Below are 26,830 nucleotides of genomic sequence, written 5' to 3'. Positions count from 1 at the left end.
TAGCTTTGGCAGGGAAAATAGCAAAAGTTTTAAATAAAGTCCATTTACCTGACCATATGTCTTTAATAACATCTTAAGCATTCTTTCAAAAAAGAAAAGTAAATAAAAGCCACCAAATACAGCAACAGCCTTCTCAACATAGTTGTCAGTTTTAGGATTGAATCCAAATGCCTGGGGAGAAAAAAAAAGGCAATTCAGGTAAAACCAAGTAATACTACTTGATTTCTAGCAAATAATACCAAAATTTCTCAGTTTTCAATTTTCACTGGAGTTCTATGCCCATCTTCACATCCAGGTAATATTGAGAACTTACCTGCCAAAATCACAAAACAAAAGTTCAAGTAAGCAAACTGTTAGAGATGTTTTAGAAATCTCCTGACCAGAGGATGCTCCGGTAAACAAAACCCGAGTATCTTGTTTCCTAGCTCCAACACCTGCAGCAATATGTGCCTTGAAAGAGGAAACTTTAGTGGTAAAGAAGCAGCACTGAATCCCACATCTGTAAGACAGCATTAGATCTAGGTAATAAAGATACCAGCAAATGAAACATTATTTGCTTTCTCTAAAAGAAATATATTTGTCTAACATATCCAGAATCAAATATTTTTTTATTGATTTCAGAGAGGAAGAGAGAGGGAGATAAAGGTAGAAACATCAATGATGAGAGAAATCATTGATTGGCTGCCTCCTGCATGCCCCCCCCCCCCCCCATTGGGGATCAAGCCCACAACCCAGGCATGTGCCCTTGACCAGAATGGAACCTGGGATCCTTCAGTCTGCAGGCTGAGCCAAACCAGCTAGGGCCAGAGTCAAATTTTTAAAGCAATATGGCAAGCCACTTGGATTACTGTTTTCCCACAGGAGATCCTCTTGAACCTAGAGGATCCTAATAAGACCTAATGAAATTCAATAAATTAAGAACTGGGCCCAAGAATAAAGAAGAAAATATCTAAGATTCCAGGCAGGCACGTGCACGTGCGAACGAACACACACACACACACACACACACACACACACAAGGATGAGTATGAGAATTAATTGTTTAAAGGACATAGGACAAGAATTGGAGTTTGAAATTATAAAGAGTAAAGATATTTCTAACAGACAAGAAGCACAAGCTTAAAATAAATAAAATAAGAGGAGAAAGCTTTACACCATTCCAGACATTGTAAATCTTCCCTTTGAAGAGCAACCAGAATAGAGGATGCCTTGGTTCTTGTTCTATGCCTGCCTCTGGGAAGAGCTCACAGCCACATCTTCATCTGATTGGCTTCTCTATGCTTATTAATACAGCACAAAAACTGGCACAAAGACACCTACTCTACATATGTAACACAGAGGTTATGAAAATTAAATGAAGTAAAAAAAAGGGAAAGAATTTTGCCAAAAGAAGAAATAACTATCTATGGAAATTTGAGGTAATATTACAAAGACAGATTATCTAATGTTTATATAATTTTCTTCTTATGGCCATAATTACTTAATTATCACCTACAGGCAAAAGGACATCCAACAAATGCTGTTGAAGGAGTTTCTTATTTTTCTAAGACATTTCTTATGTATTACTATATTTTCAACAAAATAGAAAACCTCAAAAATCATAAATGTGGAATCCCCAGTTCATACACAATATCAGTTTTTAAATTTAATTTGATCCAAATTTCAGATAAGTTAATACATACACATATAACATTATATTAAATATATTGCATGTATATTATATATAAAATTATTAATTAGAAAATCTGTATTGTCATACTAGTTTTGTTGCTAGCTGATTGTTTCTCTAGTTGAGATGACCTTTCTAGTTCCTTTCTAGATATAATGATAACAATAACAACAATCATAAGTCTATGATTCTAAGAAAATCCCCAATTTCATATATAGCTGTGAAAATTAAAAGAAGCTTTAGTTATAATTTTCTAAAAATTATGAGATGAGAATAATACCCTGAACTACTATTATTCTCTTTGCTCAGGACTCATTGAGGGTGGAGGAGATACAGTCCATCTATATATATAAAACCCTAAGCGATGGGTCCACCGTTTGACCAGTCGACAATTTAACTGGTTGCTATGACACGCATTGACCACCAGGGGAAAGACGCTCAATGCAGGAGCTGCCCCCTGGTGGTCAGTACGTTCCCACAGTGGGAGCGCCGCTCAGCTGACTGACGGGCAACGCCAGGCTCACAGCTGGCGAGCGCAGCTGTGGCTGTGCAAGCCTCTCTCGCCTCTGTGGCATGGCTATGGGGCAGCGGGGCCAGAAAGAGCAGGAGCAGCAGGCGCCCATCCCGGGCTCAGGCTCCTCCCCGGCTGCCTGCTGCTTCACGCACTACTACATCCCTCGGGGGATATCAGACTGCTGGTTTTGGCCTGATCCCCGCAGGCTGAAACCAGCAGTCCAGCATCCCCCGAGAGATCCTGGATTGTGAGAGGGCACAGGCCAGGCTGAGGGACCCCACCAATGCACAAATCCGTGCACCAGACCTTTAGTGTGTATATATTTCCATAGCTCCCCTTCTTCCTACTAATGTCTCTTTCTATTTCCCCTCTCTTCCCTCTCAATTATTTTCCTTCCTTTTTTTTCCTTATACCGGCTGGCCACCATATAGATCTAAAATAAAACATATATGTTATGTGTTGATTAACTGAATAGTGCACTATTGTCAATGTCAGATCAATAATTCATCTTATGAAAAGGAAAAAATAAGCTGCTGTTTATTCATTGACCTCAATTGATTTTTTTCCACAGTCAAAAGAAAATTAAAAGGTCTGTCAACCACACTCTTATTGATCCTCTGGGCTTCAGTAGCTGTAGGAAATATATAAGAGAATTTTGTGTTATATCTTCAGTAAATTTGACATTGCATGCTCTTTAAAAAAATAAATAAATAAATAATGGAAGTATGCTGAGAAATTAAATTTTCCAAATGCAGGATAGAATAAAATATTAAGGCCCTATCTAAGCACATCCTGGTGGCTGTTCTCCAGGAATATTAATTTTATCTCTGCCACTGACATTCCCTGAAGCTTGAGACAAGCTTTTTTCATTTGCTGTGATTCTGCTCTTTTATTCAAAACACCATAAACTAGACCATAAAATTCTGTGAGAATCATGGAGGTTTAAAATGTACAAAGTGCTAAAACATTTTGAAGAAATAATTATTCACGGAAACAGGTAGCTAACACCCTTACCTCTGGAATAAGTTGGAAGATTGCATTTGAAAATAGAGTCCCAATAGCCAGCCCCACAAAATAGGTCAAAATCTTGGGGAAATAAGATTTCTTTATCAACGGAGTCAAAACCAATCCGAGGAGAGATGCCAGATTAATGATTGTCACTGACAGGAATCCATATCCCCATACTGTGAATAAGAGGGAAAGAGGAGAAATTAATCAGAGCAAAGGAGCCAAATGAAGTCTTACTCTCCATTAAACCTGAAACACATTTCCCCTTTAAAAGCTTTAAACCAATTTCTTCTTGTAAAGAACAAAATCATCGCAATGAAAATTATACAGAAAATTGAGACCACATAGCATAATAAATATTAACAGAAACACTGCCTATGCTTTCATCACTCTTAAGTCATCATTACAGGATCAAAGAATTGTATAGCTTACAGAGAAACACATAAGACCTAGAATAGTGACAATCTGAGGTCCCCAGGCTTCAAGACACCTACTTTTATCTATTGATTCATGGCCTAGTTAAAACTCAGCCTTTCAGAGGAATATAGAGGTCATATGAGTTTCAGGGGAAAGGTATGGTAGCTTTGCCTGTGGCCCACATACACTGTGAACAGAGACAATGTGAAAGATTAGAAAGCTGCCTCTACATTGCCACTTCTTTGTCGAGAATACATTTTTAAATGGTGGGCCACTTTTCTCATGGACACTATCAGTTGAGTAGCATACTAATACTTAATGCTTAGTGCGTGTTCACCATGTGTCAGGCACTGTGCTGAGCGACTAACATGTATTAATTCATTTGATCCTCACAAAACCCTATGAGGCAACTACTATTATCTCTTTCATACAGTTGAAACCAAAGCATATGGAGTTCAAATGAGCTGCCCAAGTCATGCAGATAGAAAATCCTGCAGATTTCAAACCCAGACAGTTTGTCTCCAGGGCTCACATTTTTCTGCAATATGTTTCATTATTCCTGTGGAGCTAATTTAATTTTCAAGGAGCCCATGGGGCTCAACAAAACTAAACATTTTATAATATACTTTATGATTATAAGACTTTTCACCATTATTCTGGTTCAAATGAGTCTATCTATAAATAAGCAATCTTAGCAAATGTTTATGGAGCCTAGGATGTGGACCATGATTCCTGCCAACAAGCAGCTTGGATCTTTTGCTTGGGGAGCTGAGAAATGTGAAGAAACACCCATGCACAAAGCAATATAAGGTAGCCTGTGCTGAGTACCAAATGAAAAGAACAGGTAATAAATGTTACTATGTCATCACAAGAATCATCACAGCACTAACCATGACTTTATCTTCTCCACTTTCCTATCAGTTCAAGACTCCTGACCATGTCCATCTCATTGGAACTACAAAGGTCCACCTCATTCCCATTTATTATCTTAGCACCTCAAACAGCAAAACCTACTCTCCTCAGACTTTCCACATAGAGAAAGTTCTCAATCCCACATCCTTCTCCATGATATGTCTATGTGTAGTTTCCCTTCATATGAATAGCTTTCTATCTCATCACTAGCCTACATTCATTCACTCATCCAATCAATATTTATCATCTCATTGGGCAGACAAGATGCATACCTGCTGAAACTAAAATTAAAATGCAAAGATGTTTTTGAGTACCAAATAGAGGCAAAGCCACATATACATATTAAACCCATCACCTGCCCCTGAGAAATCCTGCTCCCCTACCCTTGTTCACTATCTCCTTAAATAGCAGAAATGTTGGGATCAGTTTCAATTGCTCACTCTCTACCAGTCAATTCCATAGATGATTGGTGACCAAACTCTATCAATTCTGCTTGATATCTCTCACTCCAGCTTCTCCATCCTCATTACCGATACCTTGAGTTCAGGCCCTCACCATCTCTAACTCCTTCATTATGACAGTTTTCTGTCTGCCCTTCCTCCCCTACTTGGCATGACCACCAGACTCATTATTCTAAAACACAACTCTGATCACCTCATACCCCTGTTTGACACTGCCCTTCATCAGCTGAGTCCCATAGAGCCTCACTGGTGCTATTTACACCCTCTATGCAGACACAATGTTTTCCAAATACAGAATTACCTTTACTTGTGGTTCTCTATCTGGAAATATGTTTCTATCTTCATTGCCTGAGAAACTCACACATGGTTCTCCAAGCCAACTCAAAGACCTCCTCTATAAAGCTTCCCTAGCTCCTCCAGGCATCCGTGCCTTGCTTGTCAAGCTTCCTATAGTTCTTTGAAGGTGATTGGGCCACTTACCATTTCTTGTGTGCAATAGTGATTTTTATCACTTACATATTTGTCTATATCATATAAATTACAAGATTTTCAAGGAGGGGGCTATGTTATATTCACCATCAGTGCCTAGAATGTTGCTTCGCAAAAAACACACATTCCTTGAAAAATGAATTAATGAAGCCCATACTTCAAAATGCAGCCCAGAACTCTGTCAAAAAATATCAATTCATCTGCTTATCCAATCTTTCTAACTTTCCTTAATACTGTGCACGTTTATCAGAACCACTTGGGGAACTCTGGGAGTGTGAATCACCACTCTTCTAGGCACACTACTTAGTTTCCCCTCCTTTCATTGTTAGGACATCATTGGGGCACAGGGGAAGGGAAATCCATCATCCACTCAACTAGGGCATCAAAGAGTGAATTAGTATAAAAATATTCTTTGGACCTCTCCATATACAAATAGGACTCCCTCTAATGATCTGTTTCAGACTTTCTTAGTGAATGTGGAAATTTTTTAATGCATTTCCAGGGAATATTTGTAACAATAGTTAACATTTATCGAATGCCAATATGTGTGAAAATTCTTCTAAAAACCTCACCTATTTTTTTAATTTTTCTATTTCATAGATTTTTTTTTTTACAGGAATAACATAAAGCCAGTTACACATAGCCCCTGGAATAAAGTCAAGTCTTCAATAAATGTTATCATTCTTTTTAAAAAAAAATAGTAAGTAGACCAGCATATTTTAGTTCCTTTAGCTCACTGTTGTACAGTGAAAGAACAACAGACTTAGGAGTTAGGAGCCCTGGACTTGCATCCTTCCTCAGGTACTGTACCTAAAGAAAGCCTGTAATCTCTCTGGAGCTTGAGACTTAAGTCATCAGGTTGTACTATGGAGTTCTGGACTATGTGATCTCCGGGGATGCTACAAGTAAAATTCTATTATTATTATCTATTACTTAAATTAAATAGCGTTATATAACTTCATCAAAAAAATTAGACAATTATGGACCATTAAAAATGATTGTTAAAATTTATATCACCTAGAGAATTTAATTTACCATCCATTTGTTGCACTCATCCATTTTATGGCTTTGAAGTGTTGTCCCTAGAATTCTCTCACTTCGTGTCCCCACTGCCTATTCCTAACTCCTGGTTCCTGAGATAGAGTAAACCTGAGAATTGGAGTTACAAACACGTTTGAACATCAGAAATTAACCTTCACAGAGTAGAGAATTTGCTTTTACTAAAGCCTCACCTCCTGTACTCATAATTATGTTTGTTATACATATTTTATTTAGCAGACATATATATAGTGCCTAACCACATGCCAGAAAGCATTCTAAATGCTTTGCCAATATTAAGTTAGAAAATTATAGAGCTGGGATTTGACCTCAGATGGGCTGACTTCAGAATCTATGCCTTTACTATGCTGTACAATCTGTTCTGAAATCAAACAGATTTATGGGAATACAAACATACTCCCATTTATATATTCTATTAAAAATATGTGTTTGAACAATTAGCTCTAAAATTATTGTTATTCACAAAAATGATAATTGTATTGACAAAGTACACTTAGTGATTTCTATTCCTTATATATGTAAACATAGAATATAAAAGACAATGTGGACCCAGCCGGTGTGACTCAGTGAGCATCACCTATGAACCAGGAGGTCACAGTTCAATTCCTGGTCAGGGTACATGCCTGGATTATGAGCTCAATCCCCAGTAGGACTTGTGCAGGAGGCAGCCGATCAATGATTTTTCTCTCATCATTGATGTTTCTATCTCTCTTTCCTTCTCCCTTCCTCTCTGAAATCAATAAAAATATTTTTAAATAAATAAATAAATAAATAAAAAGACATATCTCCAGCCTCAACCTATTCTCTGAGCTCTAAATGTTTGTATGCCACTGCCTACTGGATATCTCTCCTTGTTGGTCGACATCAATGCCTTAAACTGACCATGTCTAAAGCCATACTCTTGATTCTCACTGCTGGCTTCCTTTATAACAAACTACTCCCCTCCAGTCTTCATTCCGGAAAATGGCACAGCCATCTATCCACTTTCAAGGACTTAAACTTTGATTTATCATTCCCTCCTCCACATCCAAACCATTTTAGCAAAGTCTCTGAAATCCACCCTGAATCTCATCACTCCTCCTCACTCCTACTTCTCCCACCTTAGCCCCAGACCCCATCTTCCTGAATATCAACCTTTGGCAACAACCTCCTGACCAATCAGTCTCCATGCTTCTACTCTTCCCCCATGACCAGCTCTCCCTCAAAATGCAGGTAGAACCATCTTTTACAAATCCAAATAAAATCATGTCCCTCTCTTGTTTAGAACCCTACAATGTCTTCATAGCACATTCAGAATAAAATCCAACCAACTTACTGTACACAGCAAGACCCCTGGGTCCCCCTCCTTCTGTCCTCCCTCCTGATCACTATGCTCCAGACACACAGACATTCTTGCTGATCCTTACACATGCCAAGCACATTCCCAAGCTTATGCTGACTGTTCTCTTGACCTTGCACGCTCTTTCCCCAAAGATCTTGCCATGGCCCTCTCCTCCATCCTTAGTCAGGATTCAGTTCAAATGTAATCTCATCAGAAATGCCTCCCTTTTTTTCATCTAAATTCACACGCACCCACTATCTCCTTCTGTTGTGACCTACTTTATTTTCTTCAAAGCACTTATCCCTCTGAAATCATATTATTTATTTGCTTGTTTGTGTAAATGTTTATTATGTTACTTCTCTACTACATTATAAGCCCTAAGAGGGCAGGGTTTTTTTCTTCTTGCTTATGACTGAATCCTCAATACACAGAACAGTGCCTGCCATGTCAATCAATAAACACTTACTGAATGAACAAATAAACAAAACAATGAGAATTAAAATATCATGCGGGGTAGGGCAACAATTTGGGAATACCAAGAAATGACACACAGCTAGTAAATAGACCCCCTGAACAATTGGTTTATCTCATTTGTGAAAGAACCCTTCATATTTAAGTATGTGAACTATATTATATAGTAAACAAGCACTTGTTTTCTTATATTTTAAAATTTCTTTGCAGCAGATTATTCCTTTAAAATACTTTCTTTGTGACAATACCATTATAGGCACTTAAAACAGTCGGTATTTTCTTTCATTTATGAAAATTATCTATACTAATAAAAGCCTAGGTGATCCTCGCACCCTCACACATGCCCTCACATCATCACAAGGTGGCCGCCACAAGATGGCCACCACAAGATGGCCGGCAGGGGAGGGCAGTTGTGGGCCATCAGGCCAGCAGGGGAGGGCAGTTGTGGGTGACCAGGCTGGTGGGGGAGGGCAGTTGGGGGCAACCAGGCCTGCAGGGGAGGGCAGTTGCAGGTGATCTGGCTGGTAGGTGAGGGCAGTTGGGGGCGACCAGGCCAGCAAGTGAGGGCATTTGGAAGCAATCAGGCCAGCAGGGGAGGACAGTTGGGGGTGATCAGGCAGGCAGGGGAGCAGTCAGGGAGAGATCAGGCTGGCAGGCAAAAGTGGTTAGGGGCAGGCAGGCGAGCAGTTAGGAGCCAGTGGTCTCAGATTGTGAGAGGAATGTCTGAGGGGTCCCAGAATGGAGGAGGTGCAGGCCGGGCTGAGGGACACCCCCCCATGCACAAATTTCATGCACCAGGCCTCTAGTCTATATATATAAAAGCCTAAGCGACCGGTCGACCGTTCAACCATTCAACCGGTAGCTATGACGCGCACTGACCACAGGGGGAAGACGTTCAATGCACAAGCATGGAAACATGGAACAGACTGATGAATCTCAGAGGGAAGGGGAAAGTGGAGGGGGGGGGGGGCAGGAAAAGATTAACCAAAGATTTTATATGCATACTAGAAGCCTGGTGCATGGATTCATGAACCAGTGGGGGTCCCTTGGCCTGGCCTGCGGGTACTAGTCTGAAACTGGCAGTCTGACAACCCCCAAGGGGTCCCAGATTACGAAAGGGTGCAGGCCAGGTCAAGAGACCCCACCAGTGCACAAATCTGTGCACCAGACCTCTCATAGTGGTAATAATGCAGTACTTTAAGATTTAATCTAAAGACACACTAGTTCTCTAGTGGCTCTCTATAACATTTCCTGTACTGACACTTACAGATAAATAGACAGGGTTGTTAATACTTGTTAAAAGCACAATTTGATGGAAATTAACTAATCAATTTTGAGCAAGGTAGTTAATATGTAATCCAATATGTACAGCATAAGACATATGTTTAAAATCAAACATTGGATTTTATAAAGTTTTTACATGGTATCAAGTATAATTTTCACTCCACAAATAGAAGAGTATAACTTATGAAGTTTAAATGTGCTCTAATTATTCTTATTCTACATACTTCCAGAATATACATACTTTACCAGGGGATTCTATGTAGATTAATAAAAGCAGAAAAGGAAGCATGTTAATGTCATTTAAGACAACCCCATAAACCTTTCAAACAAATGGGAGGACAAGCTTCCAACATACCTTCGGAAAGACTTGGTTTTGAATCGTGTTTGGGCCGCTCATCACAGGGATGAAAATTCAGTTGCTGTAGGACTGCTGGACAGATGACAGAGAAGTTCGAGCTGGTGATCTGGGTAGCATTTGAAAAGCCATGAAGGGAAAAGATCTCTTCAGCTGACAAACACTGAAATAGAAGAAACAAAGTAAACATATACATGTTAATACAGTAAAAGCACTCAAGCAAAGACACTACGAAGAGACAGAATGTTTCTTCTAGACACACAGCACTAACTCTTCATACAAAAGCCCACTACAGAAATGTACAAACCCCTATTGTAAAATAGCCCACACCTCTTTTAACCTAGAAACCATAAAAATAGCAAAAACCTTCTTGATCGGAGAAACCAAGATGGCGGCATAGGTAAACACCTAAACTGCTGCCTCACACAACAATTTCAAAACTACAACTAAAAGACAGAATGGACACCATCCAGAACCACAGGAAAGCTGGCTGAGTGAAAATTCTACAACTAGAAGGAAAGAGAAAAGCTCACAGAGAATTGGAGGTACGGCAAAGGGTCTTTGTGCGCGCAGAGAGGAAGGGTGGCTGAGAGCCTAGCTGACTTTCTCTGGCGGAAGGGGGAAGGAAGCCCCCGACCGCACTGAACCCCAGTTCTGACTGCACTGAACCCCAGTCCCGGGCGAGCCCCTGGGGACCCACGCTCTTACGGGGGGAGTCTGGACTCTTGGGCGGAGACTCGAGCTAGGAAAGGCAGAAGTCTGAAGGCGCGCGCGTGCCAGTGCACACAAAGGCTGCAGAGGTTGCCACAGGCTTTCCCTAGTGGAAGGGAGTCAGAGGCTCCTGACTGCACTGGGCCCCAGTTCTGACTGCACTGAACCTCGGTTCCAGGCGAGCCCCTGGGGACCCACACTCTTGTGGGGGGAGTCTGGACTCTCGGGCGGAGACTCGGGAGCCGGGAAGGCGGAGGACTGAAAGCGCGCGCATGCCAGTGCGCACAAAGGCTGCGGAGGTTGCCACAGGCTTTCCCTAGTGGAAGGGAGTCAGAGGCTCCTGACTGCACTGGGCCCCAGTTCTGACTGCAGTGAACCCCAGTTCCAGGCGAGCCCCTGAGGACCCACGCTCTTGTGGGGGGAGTCTGGACTCTCGGGCGGAGACTCGGGAGCTGGGGAAGGCAGAGGACTGAAAGCGCGCGCGTGCCAGTGCGCACAAAGGCTGCGGAGGTTTCCACAGGCTTTCCCTAGTGGAAGAGAGTCAGAGGCTCCTGACTGCACTGAGCCCCAGTTCTGACTGCAGTAAACTCCAGTTCCAGGCGAGCCCCTGGGGACCCACGCTCTTGTGGGGGGAGTCTGGACTCTCGGGCGGAGACTCGGGAACCGGGAAGGCAGAGGTCTGAAGGCGCGCACGTGCGCGCAAGGGCAAGGCTGACGGGAAGCCAAGACTGAGACTCCACCCCATCCAAGCTGAGCACAGAGGCTATTGCAATTTGGCAAGTCTAATCCTATAAGGCTGTCTCCAGCACCGAACTTCTCCCAGCATAGACACAGCTGATCCTTACAGCCAACTGGCCTGGAGGTCAATTCTTCCCAGTGATACCAACAACAATAAAGACTTAATTACAACAAGGCTGTACACACAGTCCACAAAGGGATGCACCAAGAGTGTCCACCTCAGGTTAACTGGGGAGGCAGACCCACTGGGCCATATTGGAAACCTAGCACACAAATCTACCTTACCAACTCAGGGAAGCGGTGAAAATGCGGCGTCAAAGAATCAGATCACAAACGAAAGTAATGGAGGAAAACAAACGACTGGATATAGAATTCAAAACCACGGTTATAAGGCTTTTTAAGAATATCCTAGAAAAGGCCGATAAATATAACGAGACATTCGAAGATATGAAAAAGGACCAACTAGAAATTAAACATACACTGACTGAAATAAAAAATATTATACAGAGACCCAAAAACAGACAAGAGGAACACAAAAATCAAGTCAAAGAATTGAAATACAAAGAAGCAAAAAACACTCAACCAAAAAAGCAAAAAAAAAATCCAAAAAGTTGAAGATAATGTAAGAAGACTCTGGGACAACTTCAAGCATACCAACATCAGAATTATGGGGGTGCCAGAATAAGAGAGAGAGCAAGATACTGAAAACCTATTTGAAGAAATAATGACCGAAAACTTCCCCCACCTGGTGAAAGAAATAGACTTACAAGTCCAGGAAGCCCACAGAACCCCAAACAAAAGGAATCCAAAGAGGACCACACCAAGACACATCATAATTAAAATGCCAAGAGCAAAAGACAAAGAGAGAATATTAAAAGCAGCAAGAGAAAAACAGTTAGTTACCTACAAGGGAGCACCCATACAACTGTCAGCTGACTTCTCAACAGAAACTATGCAGGCCAGACGGGAGTGGCAAGAAATTTTCAATGTGATGAATAGCAAGAACCTACAACCAAGATTACTCTACCCAGCAAAGCTATCATTCAGAATTGAAGGCCAGATAAAGAGCTTCACAGATAAGAAAAAGCTGAAGGAGTTCATCACCACCAAACTAGTATTATATGAAATGCTGAAAGGTATTCTTAAAGAAGAGGAAGAAGAAAAAAGTAAAGAGAAAAATTATGAACAACAAATACATATCTATCAACAAGTGAACCTAAAAATCAAGTGAATTAAAAACCTGAGGAACAGAATAATCTGGTGAATATAATAGAATCAGGGACATAGAAAGGGTGTGGACTGATAATTCTCAGGGGGAAAGGCGTATGGGGGGTTCATGAAGAGACTGGACAAAAATCATACACCTATGGATGAGGACAGTGCGGGGAGGTAAGGGCAGAAGGTGGGGTGGGAAATGGGTGGAGGGGAGCTATGGGGGGAAAAAGGAGAAATAATTGTAATAATCTGAATAAAGATTTATTTAAAAAAAAAAAAAAAACAAAACAAAAAAACCTTCTTGATCAACAGCCTACCTATAGCAGCCAAAAAGGTAAGAACTGGTTTGGAGGTTTCCAAGTACTTTAAAACAAAAGTGCTTTAAGGTGATTCAATATTCTCAGTGTTCCCTCTCTGTTTATCTTCAGTTTGAATGAGTATTTTGTGTGAGCTATTGGAGTGGCTCTTTATAACATTTCCTGTAGACAAACACCAGGCTCACTTACAGTTTCACAATTAAAAAAGTATCCATCTTCCTAAACAGCAATAATAGTCCCATTATATAAAAGTTGTTTTAAAATATGTCTTTAGCACAAATGGTTGTTTGCTAAAACATGCATTTTGCTCAATGATGGTGGATAGCTTTTCCATTTTATATAAAGTTTTGAAATAGCGATGTGCTGTTTAGAAATTCATTAACTATTAATGAGAAGTAGAATCTTCATTAGAAAAGAATTCTCTGCAAAAATAATAATAACTTTTTAAAGGTATCATTTTACTCTTGGGAAAAATTTAACTGTAAACTATTTTCCATATACTCACATTATTAAGAAGAATATAAAAGAAATTAAATGTGTTATATTGCTAATAAGTGTTATAAGAATTATAGAGTGTGAAAACATCTATTCACTCAAATAGAAGTCTGTTTTTAATAAGTGCAACTGAGAGCATTTCTTTGCATACTTCAGCCAATATTTAAACCCTGCTGAGATCTTAACTTTGTAAAATGGACTGGATAGAATCCTCCTAGATTTCATGTAATGAAGCCCTACCCTCCAATGTGGTGATTTTTGGAGGTAATTAGGGTTAGATAAAGTCATGAGGGTGAGGCCCTGCTCCAATCAGATTAGTAGACTTACTAGTATATAAAGCCACAGAGAGAGGATGTAGCAAGAAAGTAGTCATCTACAATCCAAGGAGAGAGCTCTAAACAGAAACCAAACCTCTGTCACCTCTAACAGTTTCCAGAACTGTGAGAAAATGAACTTCTGTTGTTTAAGCCACCCAGTTGATAGTATTTTGTTATAGCAACCTATGCTGACTAATACACTATGATTAGTATTAAGAACTCAAACGTTTTTGTTCCATAAGTGCTGTAACTTTATTCACAAAAGGAACAGTGAAACTAAAACTGTAAAATTTTTATGCAAGGAGATCACTACTGATTTTGAAGGAAAGATGAAAAAACATCAAATACACCAAGATGTTTGGAGTTGTACAATTGCCTTAAAGAAAATACACATTTAAAATGCTCTTTTTTTAATGTCTAAGTATATGCCTAAGCTGTTCCTTATTCAACTGGTGCTCTCCTTTGGGTTCATGACAATGACAGCTGTGTGACATCCCTAGAAGAGGAGACAGTACACTCAATGCTTTGTTAACAGTCTTCCCTTTGGTGAGAATAGGGGACAATAAACTAATGAAGGGAGAAAATAGCTTGTTAGCCAACTGGGGGAGAAAAAGTGAGTATAGTCTATTCATTACCATGAAACTACAGAGAAGTATAATTGCTAGGCTCAAAAATTACAGAGTCCCTGAGTTCCATCTGCCCACTGCATGATTCCAGGAATAAATAGGTGTGGTAGTACAAACACCAAGCAGCACTGTGTCCCTGCAAGGAAGTCTTCACCTACCTGGACGTCAAGTTCCTCCAACTATAAAACAAGAGGAAACGGGGAAGCTGCCAATAGGTAATTTCCAAAGCCTTCTCGAAATTAATATTCTAAGGGGTCCTAAAACTTAATGACTGTTAAGCAGTTCTTTTCAGACTCCTATTGTGACCTGTTAGTGGGTCAGGAAGTTCACTTACAGTCAGCATCTTGAAGGAGTAAAAAACAACATAATAGAAACTATAGAGTGGACCACACACAACTAGGATAAGTGTTGCTGGATCAAATTTTACTTCAGCTACACATTATATATACCATGCACACGTACATGGGAGCACAATGCCAAATTTATTTTCTACCAGCTGTGTGAAAAGGGTAAAGGGATTAAGAAGTACAAATTGGCAGTTACAAAATAGTCATAAGGGTGTGAAGTACAACACAGGGAGTATCCTATCTAATAAAAGAGTAATATGCAAATTGACCATACCTCCGCTACACCCACAAGCCACGCCCACCAGCCACGCCCACCAGCCAATCAGGAGGGAATATACAAATAAACCCAACCAAGATGGCTGCAGCCACAGAGAGCAAGAGGGAGGCTTGGGCATCCCTGGCAATGGAGGAAGCCAAGTTTTCCGCCTGCCCTTGCTGGCCCAGGCCTCCACTCAATGGTACAAAGTTTCAATTATAGAAGATAAATAAATCCCAACAAAAATGGCAGCAGCCACGGAGCTGGAGAGAGCAGGAGGCTAGGGTTGCCTGTGATGATAGAGGAAGCCAAGCTTCTGCAGCCCTGGCCTGCTTTGGCCTCCACTTAAGGCTACAAAGTTTCAATTATAGAAGATACATAAATCCCAACAGAAATGGCTGCCATCACGGAGCAAGCAGAAGGCTTGACTCCACTCCAGGCTACAAAGTTTCAATTGTAGAAGGTAAATAAATCCCAGATACTAGGGCCTCTGCTTGGGTCACCGGGGGCGTGGCCAGCCTGCAAACCACCACAGGCCCCTCGCCCAGGCCGCCCCATGCCCCAAGGGAACCCCCACCCTGATCCAGGACACCCTTCAGGGCAAACCAGATGGCCCCCACCCGTGCACCAGGCCTCTATCCTATCTAATAAAAGAGTAATATGCAGATTGACCATCACTCCAACACAAGATGGCTGCCCCCATGTGGTCAAAGATCCTGCCCCCATGTGGACACAAGATGGCCACCACAAGATGGCCAGCAGGGGAGGGCAGTTGGGAGGGACCAGGCCTGCAAGGGAGGGCAGTTGTGGGCGATCAGGCCAGCAGGGGAGGACAGTTGGGAGGGACCAGGCCTGGAAGGGAGGGCAGTTAATGGTTACCCAGCTGGCAGAGGAGGGAAGTTAGGGGTGACTGGGTCTGCAGGGAAGGGCATTTAGGGGGGACCCATGCCTGCAGGGGAGAGCAGTTGGGGGTGACCAAGCCTGTAGGGGAGCGCAGTTAGGAGTGACCAGGCCTGCAGGGGAGGGCAGTTAGGGGCAAACAGGCTGGCAGGGGAGCAGTTAGGCATAATCAGGCTGGCAGGGGAGTGGTTAGGGGTTGATCAGGCTGGCAGGCAGAAGCAGTTAGGGGCAAGCAGGCCAGCAGTTGGAAGCCAGCAGTCCTGGATTGTGAGAGGGATGTCCGACTGCCTGTTTAGGCCCAATCCCACTGAGATTGAGCTTAAACGGGCAGTCAGACATCCTTCAAGGGATCCCCGATTGGAGAGGGTGAGGGACACCCCCTGCTGTGCACGAATTTTGTGCACCGGGCCTCTAATGGTCAATAATTTGTCATAGCTACATACTGTGTTAGGGGAGTACTAGACTTATTAGGGGGATCACTTTGTAAGTTATGTAAATGTCTAACCACTTTACTGTACACCTGAAACTAATATACTATTGAATGTCAACTATAAGTGAAAAATCTTTGTAATTCTTTTAATTCCAAAAAAAAAATCATTTTTTACTATAAGTGGCAGTCAAATATTTGAAAAGCACTTCCCTTAAGGATTCTCAAATTGCCTGTTGTACATCCTTAAACACATTCTCCTATATACAGTTAGAATAAAAGATAATCAAAGGAATAAATAATCAATACTGTAAGTTAGCTTAGCGTCTTGATGATCTGTGTAGCATCTGTGTGGAGATTTTGGTTGGTAGGCACTCATGGATAATAATACTGACAGTGCCAAATGCCCAATCTCAAAAAAGAGTAAGCAGGTGGAGAGATGACAGAACTTTAGATCTTGCCTTATGTTATGAGAATGGGGATAGAATATTAAGGGATACTATCAGTATGACAAAACAAAAATAATGGCAGCCCTGATTTATTTAAAATAGCTATCTGCCAGCAAGTAAAACGCAAATAATTTTATATAGCAGCCTAATTTGGCTTTAAATAACTTTGATTTTATTTCATTTTTATTTATTTTTATCTTTTGACTCCCTTCACCTATTTCTCCCACTCTCTACCTCCCACCTCTGGCAACACAAATCTGCTCTCTATATCTATGAGCTTGGTTTTGTTTTGTTTTATATTCTACATGTAAGAGGGATCATATGGTATTTGTCTTTTCCTGTATTATTTCACTTAGCATAATGTAGTCAAGATCTACCCATGTTATCACAAATGGTATGATTTCTGTCTCTTTATGGCTGAGTAATATTCCAGTGTATATATGTACCACCTCTTCTGTCTCCATTCATCCATCAGTGGACACTTAGATTGCTTCCCTATCTTAGCAATTGTAAGTAATACTACAATGAACATGAGGGCGCATATACCTTTCTGAGTTAGTGTTTTTGTTTTCTTCAGATAAATACCCAGAAATAGAATTGCTGAATATATGGTAGTTTAATTTTTTTATTTTTTGAGGAAACTTCATACTCTTTCCATAGTGACTGCACCAATTTACATTCCCACCAACAGTGCACAGGGTTCCCTTTACTCCACATCCTCACCAACATTTGCTATTTCTTGTCTTTCTGATAATAGCCACTGTGTGAGGTGATATCTCACTATGGTTTTGATTTGGATTTCCTGATGATTAATGATTTGAACAACTTTTCATGTGCCTGTTAGCCATCTGTGTGTCTTCTTAAGAAAATGTCTAGTCACATCTTCTGCCCATTTGCTGTGCAGAAGCTTTTGGGTTTGATGTGTCCCCTTTTTTCTATTGTTACTTTTGCTTTTAGTGTCAGATTCAAAAATTACTGCCAAGACCTATGTCAAGGAGCTTACTACCTAGGTTTTCTTCTAGGAATTTTATGGTTTCCGCTCTTAACATTCAAATATTTAATCCATTCTGAGTTAATTTGGGGGTATGGTGTAAGATAGTGGTCAAGTTTCATTCTTTTGCATGTAGCTGAGCAGTTTTCCAAACACCATTTATTAAAGAGAGTGTCCTTTCCCCATTGTATATTTTTGGCTCCTTTATTATAAATTAATTGACCATATATGCATGGTTTCATTTCTGGGCTTTCTATTCTGTTCCATTGACCTCTGTGTCTGTCTTTATGCCAATGCCACACTGTATTTAATTACTACAGCTTTGTAATATAGTCTAAAGACAGGAACGTGATGCCTCTGGCTTTGTTCTTTCTCAAAATTGTTTTGACTATTCAGGGGTGGGTTTTGTGGTTCTCTACAAATTTTAGGATTAGATTTATATTTCTGTAAAAATGACATTGAAATTTTAATAGGCAGTGTATTGAATCTATAGATTGCTTTGGGTAGGAAGAACATTTTAACAATATTGATTCTTCCAATCCATAAGCACAGAATATCTTGCATTTATTTGTGTTTTCTTCAATTTCTTTTATTAATGTCTTGTAGTTTTAAATATATAGGTCTTTCCCCTCCTTTATTAAATTTATCCCTAGGTACTTTATTCTTTTTAATGCAATTGTAAGTAGAATTATTATCTTAATTTCTCTCTCTGATAGTTTGTTATTAGTGTGCAGAAATGCAACAGATTTTGTGTACTGATTTTTATTATGCTTTGATTTAACAAAGTTGAACTTGAAACAAAGAAAGCAGTTGTCTAAGAAAGAGCAGTGTTGCCCTGACCAGTTTGGCTCAGTGGTCGGCCTGTGGTCTGAAAAGTCGTTGGTTCAATTCCTGGTCAAGAGTACATACCTCGGTTGCATGCTCCACCCCAGCCCCTGTCGGGGTGTGAACAGGAGGTAATCAATCCATATATCTTTCTCTCTCCCCATCTTCTCCTTCCCCTCCATTCTCTCACTAAAAAAAAAATGGGGGCAGTGTTCCCCAGAGCAGGTACAAACAGGGTGACAGCCAGAGTTGTGAGAGCAATAAAACCAGTAGAACCACTAAGGAAGTTCAAACATCCTCTCAAACACACCCCATTCACCTCCAAAACAAACAATGAATATATTTTTAAACTAGTGGGATTCACAGTACTCAGGAAACAACTCAGGGTGATTAGCCTGAATAGTATGTGCCTTAAAAGAAACTTCATAAGCTTTCAACATCTTCCAATTTACATACTGAGCTTTTCTTCTATCTATGTGTTTTTACAACACTGCTATTCTCAAGAGTGTGCTTGATGTTTGCTCTAGCCTCTTGAATTTTGTGCTATCAGAGGCAAACTCCCTTGATCCCCTAATGTTCAGTGGGTTGACTTTTTCCTAAAGACATTCATTAGTCTCTTGTCACAGTAAGGTGATCTCAAATGGGCCTTATATAAACAACAAACCAAAGGAAAGTAGTAGAAGCCTATCATAAATGAGATCTCAAGTTATATTCAAAATCATTTTCCCAAATAGCTCCACACCTTTCTTCTGCTGCTTTCCCCACTCCTTCTTCCTCACCTGTTCTAACTAGTCAACAGTTTGGGGGGTTGGGGTTTTGTTTGTTTTTCTTCTTTCCAGACATATTTTAGTGGGAATGAAGGAGGCTGGTACAAGGAAGGGAGGGAAAGGTGATAGCTGGATGATTACAACAAGTTCCTCACTCAACATTTTTACACAGTTTAAATTTGCTTATCATAATAAATGCCAAGGAGTTAGGCAAGATTTAAAATTACATAGCTTAGATAATGACACAGACTCTCTACCTAACTAAACTTCAATCAGGCTCTCTAAGCTTCAGCCTCGTATCTGTCCCTGTGGGGCCTGCATTGCCCAATTTTAGCAAGAATCCTGCTAAGTCAGTTTAGAGAGCATCCCCCATCTCTGCTATCTGATCAGGCCTGCCTTCAGCAAATATCCTGTTGGGTCTGTTTAACCAAATTCCCCCACCTCTGTTGCTCTGTCTCAGGAGTATTCCATGCACTCGCCCACCCTGCTTTGTGTCGTATCCAGAATTGAGAGCAGCTCTATACTGAGGCCCCTTCCCCCTGACTGCAATAAAATTTGTTTTTATGGCCCTCACTACTGTTAGGCTCTGGTTTTCCTCAACAATACCAAGTACAATAACCATGTAATTATATTATATATCACATAAATTCTTCCCTTTTCTCAACAAGTATTTATTGAATCATGAAAGTCTGGGTAGAATATTGATGGGAGAAGTGGGAAGTAGGGGGAGCTGGAGGTTGACCCCCAAGAAAGAAATACAGTGGTCCTCCCTTTTCCACAGGGGATACATTCCAAGACCTCAGTGGATGCCTGAAACCTCAGGTACTACCAAACCTTATAGATATACTATGATTTTTCCATACATACCCACCTATGACAAAGCTTAATTTATAAATTAGGCACAGTAAGAGATTAACAACAGCTGATAATAAAACAGAACAATTTATAACAGTACACTGCAATAAAAGTTATGGGAATGTGATCTCTCTCAGCAAACTAGCACAATTTCTTTTTCCTTCTTCACAATTTCACAGACAAAAGATTCATTCTTACCAGACATGTTAGCAAACCTCAGCATACAGTTCTTATGTAAGTTGAAAACTTTTACTTTTTCATTTAAACAAATCTAGTTTGCAGCTTCTCTTAGCATATCTGTCCTGCCAGCATCACAACTCTTGCACTTCGGGGGCATTAAATAAAATAGAAGTTCTGTGAATACAGGCACTTTGATACCAGGGCAGTTGATCTGATGACTGAGAAGGCTGCTAAGTAACTACTGGACAGGGAGCATAGACAGCATAGACATGCCGGACAAAACGAAGGAAACCAAAGTTTTGCCACCCCCAAAACTGTGCCTTTTGGCACATTGATTTTAAGCTGGTTATTAAGAAACAAAAGACTTAGAATCTTTGACCTTCCCCTTTCCCTACCAAAGAGAGTCAGGTAGAAAGGCCTGCTCCGGTAAGAAAATCTTAGGATGTTCGCCTTAGCCTAACTTGAGTTGAGTATGGTGCTTGGGAGGGCTTCGGGTAAGGGCCTGATGGCCGGATCAGCCCCTGTATCCACTGCTTCTGGGTTGCCTGGCAGGAATTTGCCTACCATGTGTGTTCCATTCTTCCTCAATTACCTGTCAATCAATAACTTTCATTTTTCTTTTTGTCCAAAATGACATATATATACTCAGTTTTTCCTCACTATCTTTGCAATTTTATGCTATATGAATTCCCCATGTGTATGTATTAAAAATTTATTTTCTTCTGTTAATCTGCTAATGTTGTTTGAATTAGCCCAGCAAGAGAAGCTTAGAAGGTGGAAGTAAAAGCACTTCTTTTAGTCCTCACAAATGGGATGATTCATTTCCTGGACAGGACAGAGATTTCACCATGCTACTCAAGATGGTACACAATATAAAACTTACAAATTGTTTATTTCTGGACTTTTCCACTTAATATTTTTGGACCGCAGTTGCCCATGGGTAACTGACACTGTGGATAAGGTGGGGACTACTGCAGTACAAAGGTAATTGAATTATAACACTTGCCACCAAGAAACCTAAATAATTGTGGCAGAAATAAATCATATACAACAATACCTATAAAACTGGAGAGAAGGTGATAAATTCACAAGAAGCCTAATGGTAAAGAACTATGAGGGATAATAAAAAGAAGAAATAACATGCAGAGGAAACAGTCAAAAACTACTCCGAGGTTAAAACTCTGAGGAAATGGCAAGAGGATGTTGTTACTGGTGTGCTTAAGGAGCCCAGACAGAGAAACATGAAGGATGGTGGTCAGTTTGGTTTTAGACATTTTAAGTTGCAATACCTGTGGTACACCAGATGGAAATGATAACTGAGCTTTCTCTGAGAAAGGTAGAGGCCAGACATAAGGATATGAGCAGACAACAGCTGAGTAGGAGTGAAGATACCATCAAGAGAGAGTGTAGAAAGAAGAGAGAAGCTTTAGGAATACATATATAGTGTGGGGCCTCCTGTGTGATCTAAGTGGGGCAGACCAGGGAACAAATGACCCAGATCTATCTATTCTGGTAGAGCTAGTGAAGAAGCCTTTTTCTACTAGGATTGCTATGAGTCCGGGATCTCCTTAGTCCACTTTTTTCTACCATGTGAAAGAAGGTTAACTATAAGTACAGGAGAGACAGGTTTCCAATACCATCACTCATCCTCCGGATTCAGTTGTGCCTAAAGCTGATTCTGCCCTTAAGTCTTCTGTTAGTTATTGAAACAATGAAATCCCTTTCTGACTTACGCTAATTAGGTTGTTTCACATTCAAATGAAAGAGTCCTGAATGATATATAAAGTAATTATTTAAAATACTTTTAAAAAATTGTTAATGATTTCAGAGAGGAAGGGAGAGGAAGAAAGAGATCAAAACATAAATGATAAGAGAGAATCATTGATTGGCTGCCTCCTGCACACCCTACACTGAGGATCGAGCCCACCACCCTGGCATGTGCCCTGACCAGGAACCTCCTGGTTTATAGGTCTACGCTCAACCACTGAGCCATGCGGCTGGGCTAAAAGACATTTAAAAACTAACAAATGAATACAACATCCAGAACCTATGGAAAAACAAAAAGGTAAGTTTTTCTAATGTTTAAACCTTCTCCATTTGTCTTCCTTTTCTCAACACATGGGTTGTTTTCTCTATTTGGCTGTCTTGTCAAATAGCACCCATTAAATAACACAAACCAATAGGGCCCTCTGATCCTGAGCCCATTATGCCAACTCCTTCACACCATAAATGAAATATCACCCCATTCAAAAGTCACCCCAGAGGTGGTTTCAGATTTTGTTTTGCCATGTACTGTTATTCTGCGGAAGCTCGTTCACATTCCCAATAAGGACCCTGCTGGTGTGGCTGTGTTTTCCTTTGTGAAAGTAAAGGTGAGAAGGGAATGTACGTCATAAGGCAATCAAAACTGGAATAAAACACCAAGTCCAGTCAGCTTTCTAGACTGTCAAGGAACAGAACCACACACTTTAAATTGTATTACAAAGCTTCTAGCCAGAGGCAGAATGGGGTTAGAATCCAAGTCTGAAAGAGCCCCATCTATCCTCTTTTCTTTACTGAATTCTCTACCCAGCTCTGTCACAGCTGTTACTTTCTGGAACTTGCCTTCTGGAATTTGCCATCCTTCTCCATACCCCAATGAATGTTGGGCCTTCCATTCTTTAAAGGAGAATTCATCCAAAGTCTTCATTTATTTTGCTGTTATAGAAGCCAGTTCCTATCTCCCTCACTCTCATTCATCTATTCACTCATCAAACACAGATTGCTCACATAATCTCTGGGATAGGTATTAGTCTCTGGTAGGTGCTGAGACTAAGATATGGTTCCATCTTCAATTAGCTCATCAGTCAGTAGATAAAACATAAAGACATAAAACAGATAACTATAATACAATACGATAAATAAAATAATAAAGAGATGTGCAAAGTGTTGTGAGAGGGAAAGGTCAGGGAAGCCTTCCTGGAGAGGAGATATGTGTGCTGAGTTTAAAATGTTAGTTCAGTGCTTCTGATGGCTAGAGAGATAAGACATGAACCACAAAAACCTAAGGCAGAAATCAGTAATGCAATAAATATATGATTAATTGACAAATGAAGTTTAGAAACAATAGTTATTATAAGAGTCTGGAAAGCACATAAAAATTATACGCTAAACACATATAGTATCTTTTAATCCCTACATCAACTACCAAAATAGATTTTAGGAAATATCTGGGATGAAGAAATCATGCATTAGAAAGATAAATTGTTCAAAGACTCAACAACTTACTAAAGACAGAATTCAAATCAGTACATTCATATGTCATCTGACTTCTAAGCCAATACTCTTGCTGCTGTACTCTCATATGTTGATGGGTTGAACAATGAGAAGAACACAAATAGTGAAAGAGAGAACCATTTAGACCCTGGCAAGGAATGTATTTGTTGCCCCTGATAGTGACTTGAGTCATACAGTTAAATTACTCTTAGGCCATATTTAGTATCCCACCCAAAGAGAAACTGCAAAAACAATCAAACATCAGCCAACTCAAACCATTCAAATTATCAGCCAAGTTTTCTCATCATGGTGAGAATTAAAGAAATGAAAGATGGTTCTGATTTTTTGCCCCAATAAGCCTTTCTGTCCATCACCCACACAGAATGTTGGGCAGACACAGTAACCACAGTCAAGCAGCAGACAGCCTGGCACAACCTTGCACACGCCCTCTGCCACGCGCCCTAGGCGCTGACATTGCTGTGAGGTACCCCTGGAACAGGGTCATCAAACCTAGAATGTCTGGGGGTGTGACATATTGTGAATGTTTTGCTTCCCTATTACTGTTTTAAACCCAGTATTTTTGCTTAAGCAGAAAAGTCAGATTGCTGATTCATCCACCTGAGCAGCCATCACATAACCATACGACTATGAGACCAGTACAACGAGCCATAGATTGCTAGGAATGTATTAAGAGGATGAAAAGGTAAAGATCCAAAATAATTAATGTGGAAGAAACCTCTAGAATCCTGGAGATCATACCTACCTAAGAATTTATGAATGCTCATACTAATAATACCATGTGCCTGGCACACAGTAACTCAGTAAATACTTGTTAACTGAATGAATAAGTGCATGAGTGAATCCCTCACTTGTCTTGAAAGTATTTTTCAAAATCAATTGCAAAACCAGTTTAAGTTCATAGTAGTAACTTAAAAAAAACTAGGAAAAAGCCAAAGAAGTTAAGCGCAAAAAGTAAATTACTTACACATAAGAGTGATTTAAATATGGAACTGGACAAAGATCACAACAGAACAATTTAAATATTCCCATTTTAAAAGGGTGATTTGAGTTTAACAATTGGGAGGCCACTTCTGACCTTGAAACAAGTGAATAGTCCCTTTATCTCTTCAGAGGTGAGTGAACAATCTCATGAACCTGGTAATTTAAATGCTTCCCACTGGACCTTAGCTGGTTTGGCTCAGCAGATATAGGGTTCGCCTGTGAACTGAAGGGTCCCAGGTTCGGTTTTGGTCAAGGGCACATGTCCCGGTTGTAGGCTCAATCTCCAGGTGTGAAGGAGTTGGCATAATGGACTCAGGGTGTGCAGGAGGTAGGAGATCAATGATTCTCTCTCATCATTGATGTTTCTATCTCTCTCTCACTCTCCCTTCCTCTCTGAGTCACTGGCAACAGGAGTACGCAAACCAGGAGTGACTGAGGACATCACTTCTAGGTTTGTTACTGATACAAAATGAAACCACCTGACCTCAGTAACAGGGAACTAGAGTACCACTCCCAAATCGCCTTGATATTGCTCAGCATATCTACGTACTGAATTACCCTCTACCAAACTTCTCTTGAACTTTTTCCCTCTTAATCAAGTGATCCCACCTCTGTTTCCCAAGATGCATTTTTCCATTTTTCCTTCAGGTTTCTAACACTGCTTACTGAAGCCACTATAGTGTGGGTGCATTCTTACCCACAGTATATACACGCACACATATTTGCACACTCACATTCACTCTCAAAACTCTTCCTTACGAGGAAGCAAAAAGTACCTTTCCTAAATATACTATTCAAAAGAGAAAGACGTTGTGTTTTAGGATTCATTGTTAAAGGAAAAAGAATTATTCTGAAACAATATGTATAGAATGACACCATACCATAAACAAGTTTAACTAAAATCTAGAGATACATTCTTCAAAATGTTAACAGTTTAATCTCTGGGTGGTGAAACTATGGGTGATTTTTATTTTTTCCTTTCTGCTCCTCTGGATTTGCCAAAGTTTTAGATAATATGCATGTGTTCCTATTTTAATTAGAAAAATTAAGTTAAAGCATGGAGGGAGGAGGGTTAAAACTCTTATCGTCTTCCTCCAAACACAATTAAGACAGGTTAGAATTATTTTTTTTAATTTTACTAAAGAAAACAAAAATGTAAAAGCTATTACACACTTTTTTAAAAAGGTTTACAAAGTTTTCTGAGTTTACCACAGCTATTGACAAGTTCCTCAGCCTTATTCCATTCCACAGTCAGTTCCTCAAGGCCCCCTCACCGTAAACCATGGCCTAGCGTCAGAGCACAGATCCTCAGTCTGCATTCTTGACTTCCTGCCCCTGCCCTGCCCCGGGGACAAGGGCCACCCTACTGACTGTCAGCTGTGATACAGCTTTACAGGCCTTCTGTTGGTTGCCAAGACCAACGGCCTTTCTGGCCTAGCCACTCACCAAGGGCCTTCCACTCAGTGCCCCTGAGGATAGGGTGTGGAAGGCATGCCTCTTCAACTCAGGGCTGGGGCGGATGCCATAAGGAGTGAGCTCATCCTCTGCTATCCATCTCTGCAGGGAAAGGCCTTGTCCATCACAGGCCCAACTATGTAACAATCCTTTAACACAGTGGTTCTCAAAGTGTGTTCCCTAGAAAATATGCAAGGTCAAAATTGTTTTCATAATAACACTAAGACTGCATTTTCCTTTTTCCAAAGGCCACATGACATATGTCACAATAGATTGAATGCAGAAGCATATATGAGACTCTGTTTTCTACTTAGCCAGATATTAAAGATTTGCAAAAATGTAAAGCAATGCCATTCTTCTCACTAATTATTGTGTCATGGGAAATACTTATTTTTCATTTTTAAAATGTTAACATGGTATGGGTTTATTAATGCTGTTTGGTGTGTTCCATAATTTTTAAGAGTAAGTACACAAGGGTCCTGAATCCCAAAGGTTTGATAAGACACATAAGAATGACACACATACAGCCCCTTATATACCATCTAACTGGCAAGTCAGGAGCTTCCAGTCAATGTTATCTAATACACGTCTCATTCAGTTTACTCTACATGCCCACAAGATTGTTTCTACAGAAACACTGCCATTGTCACTCTTCTTCTCACATTGCATTCCCGACACACACACACACAACACACACACACACACACACAGCTTTCTTTCTACCAAGAGTATAAGGTCCTAA

At 40.4% G+C, this 26,830-nt stretch overlaps 1 protein-coding gene across 3 annotated transcripts in view; it reads right to left on the bottom strand.

The window, feature by feature from the left end:
• SLC39A8 (solute carrier family 39 member 8) overlaps nucleotides 1–26,830 on the bottom strand; it is a 78,394-nt gene that overhangs the window by 36,785 nt on the left and 14,779 nt on the right. For all 3 annotated transcript variants that reach the window (XM_080666584.1, XM_080666585.1, XM_080666586.1), the window contains exons 3-5: nucleotides 9,961–10,123; nucleotides 3,198–3,367; nucleotides 49–171 (exon numbers count right to left, since the gene is read on the bottom strand). In XM_080666584.1, coding sequence (XP_080522710.1) covers nucleotides 49–171; nucleotides 3,198–3,367; nucleotides 9,961–10,123 — 456 coding nt within the window. The remainder of the gene's footprint in view (nucleotides 1–48; nucleotides 172–3,197; nucleotides 3,368–9,960; nucleotides 10,124–26,830) is intronic.

The sequence above is a fragment of the Plecotus auritus genome (genome assembly GCF_963455305.1).
Source record: "Plecotus auritus genome assembly, chromosome: 1".
In the NCBI taxonomy this organism is placed as follows: domain Eukaryota; kingdom Metazoa; phylum Chordata; class Mammalia; order Chiroptera; family Vespertilionidae; genus Plecotus; species Plecotus auritus.
This window is presented reverse-complemented; position numbering and strand designations above follow the sequence as displayed.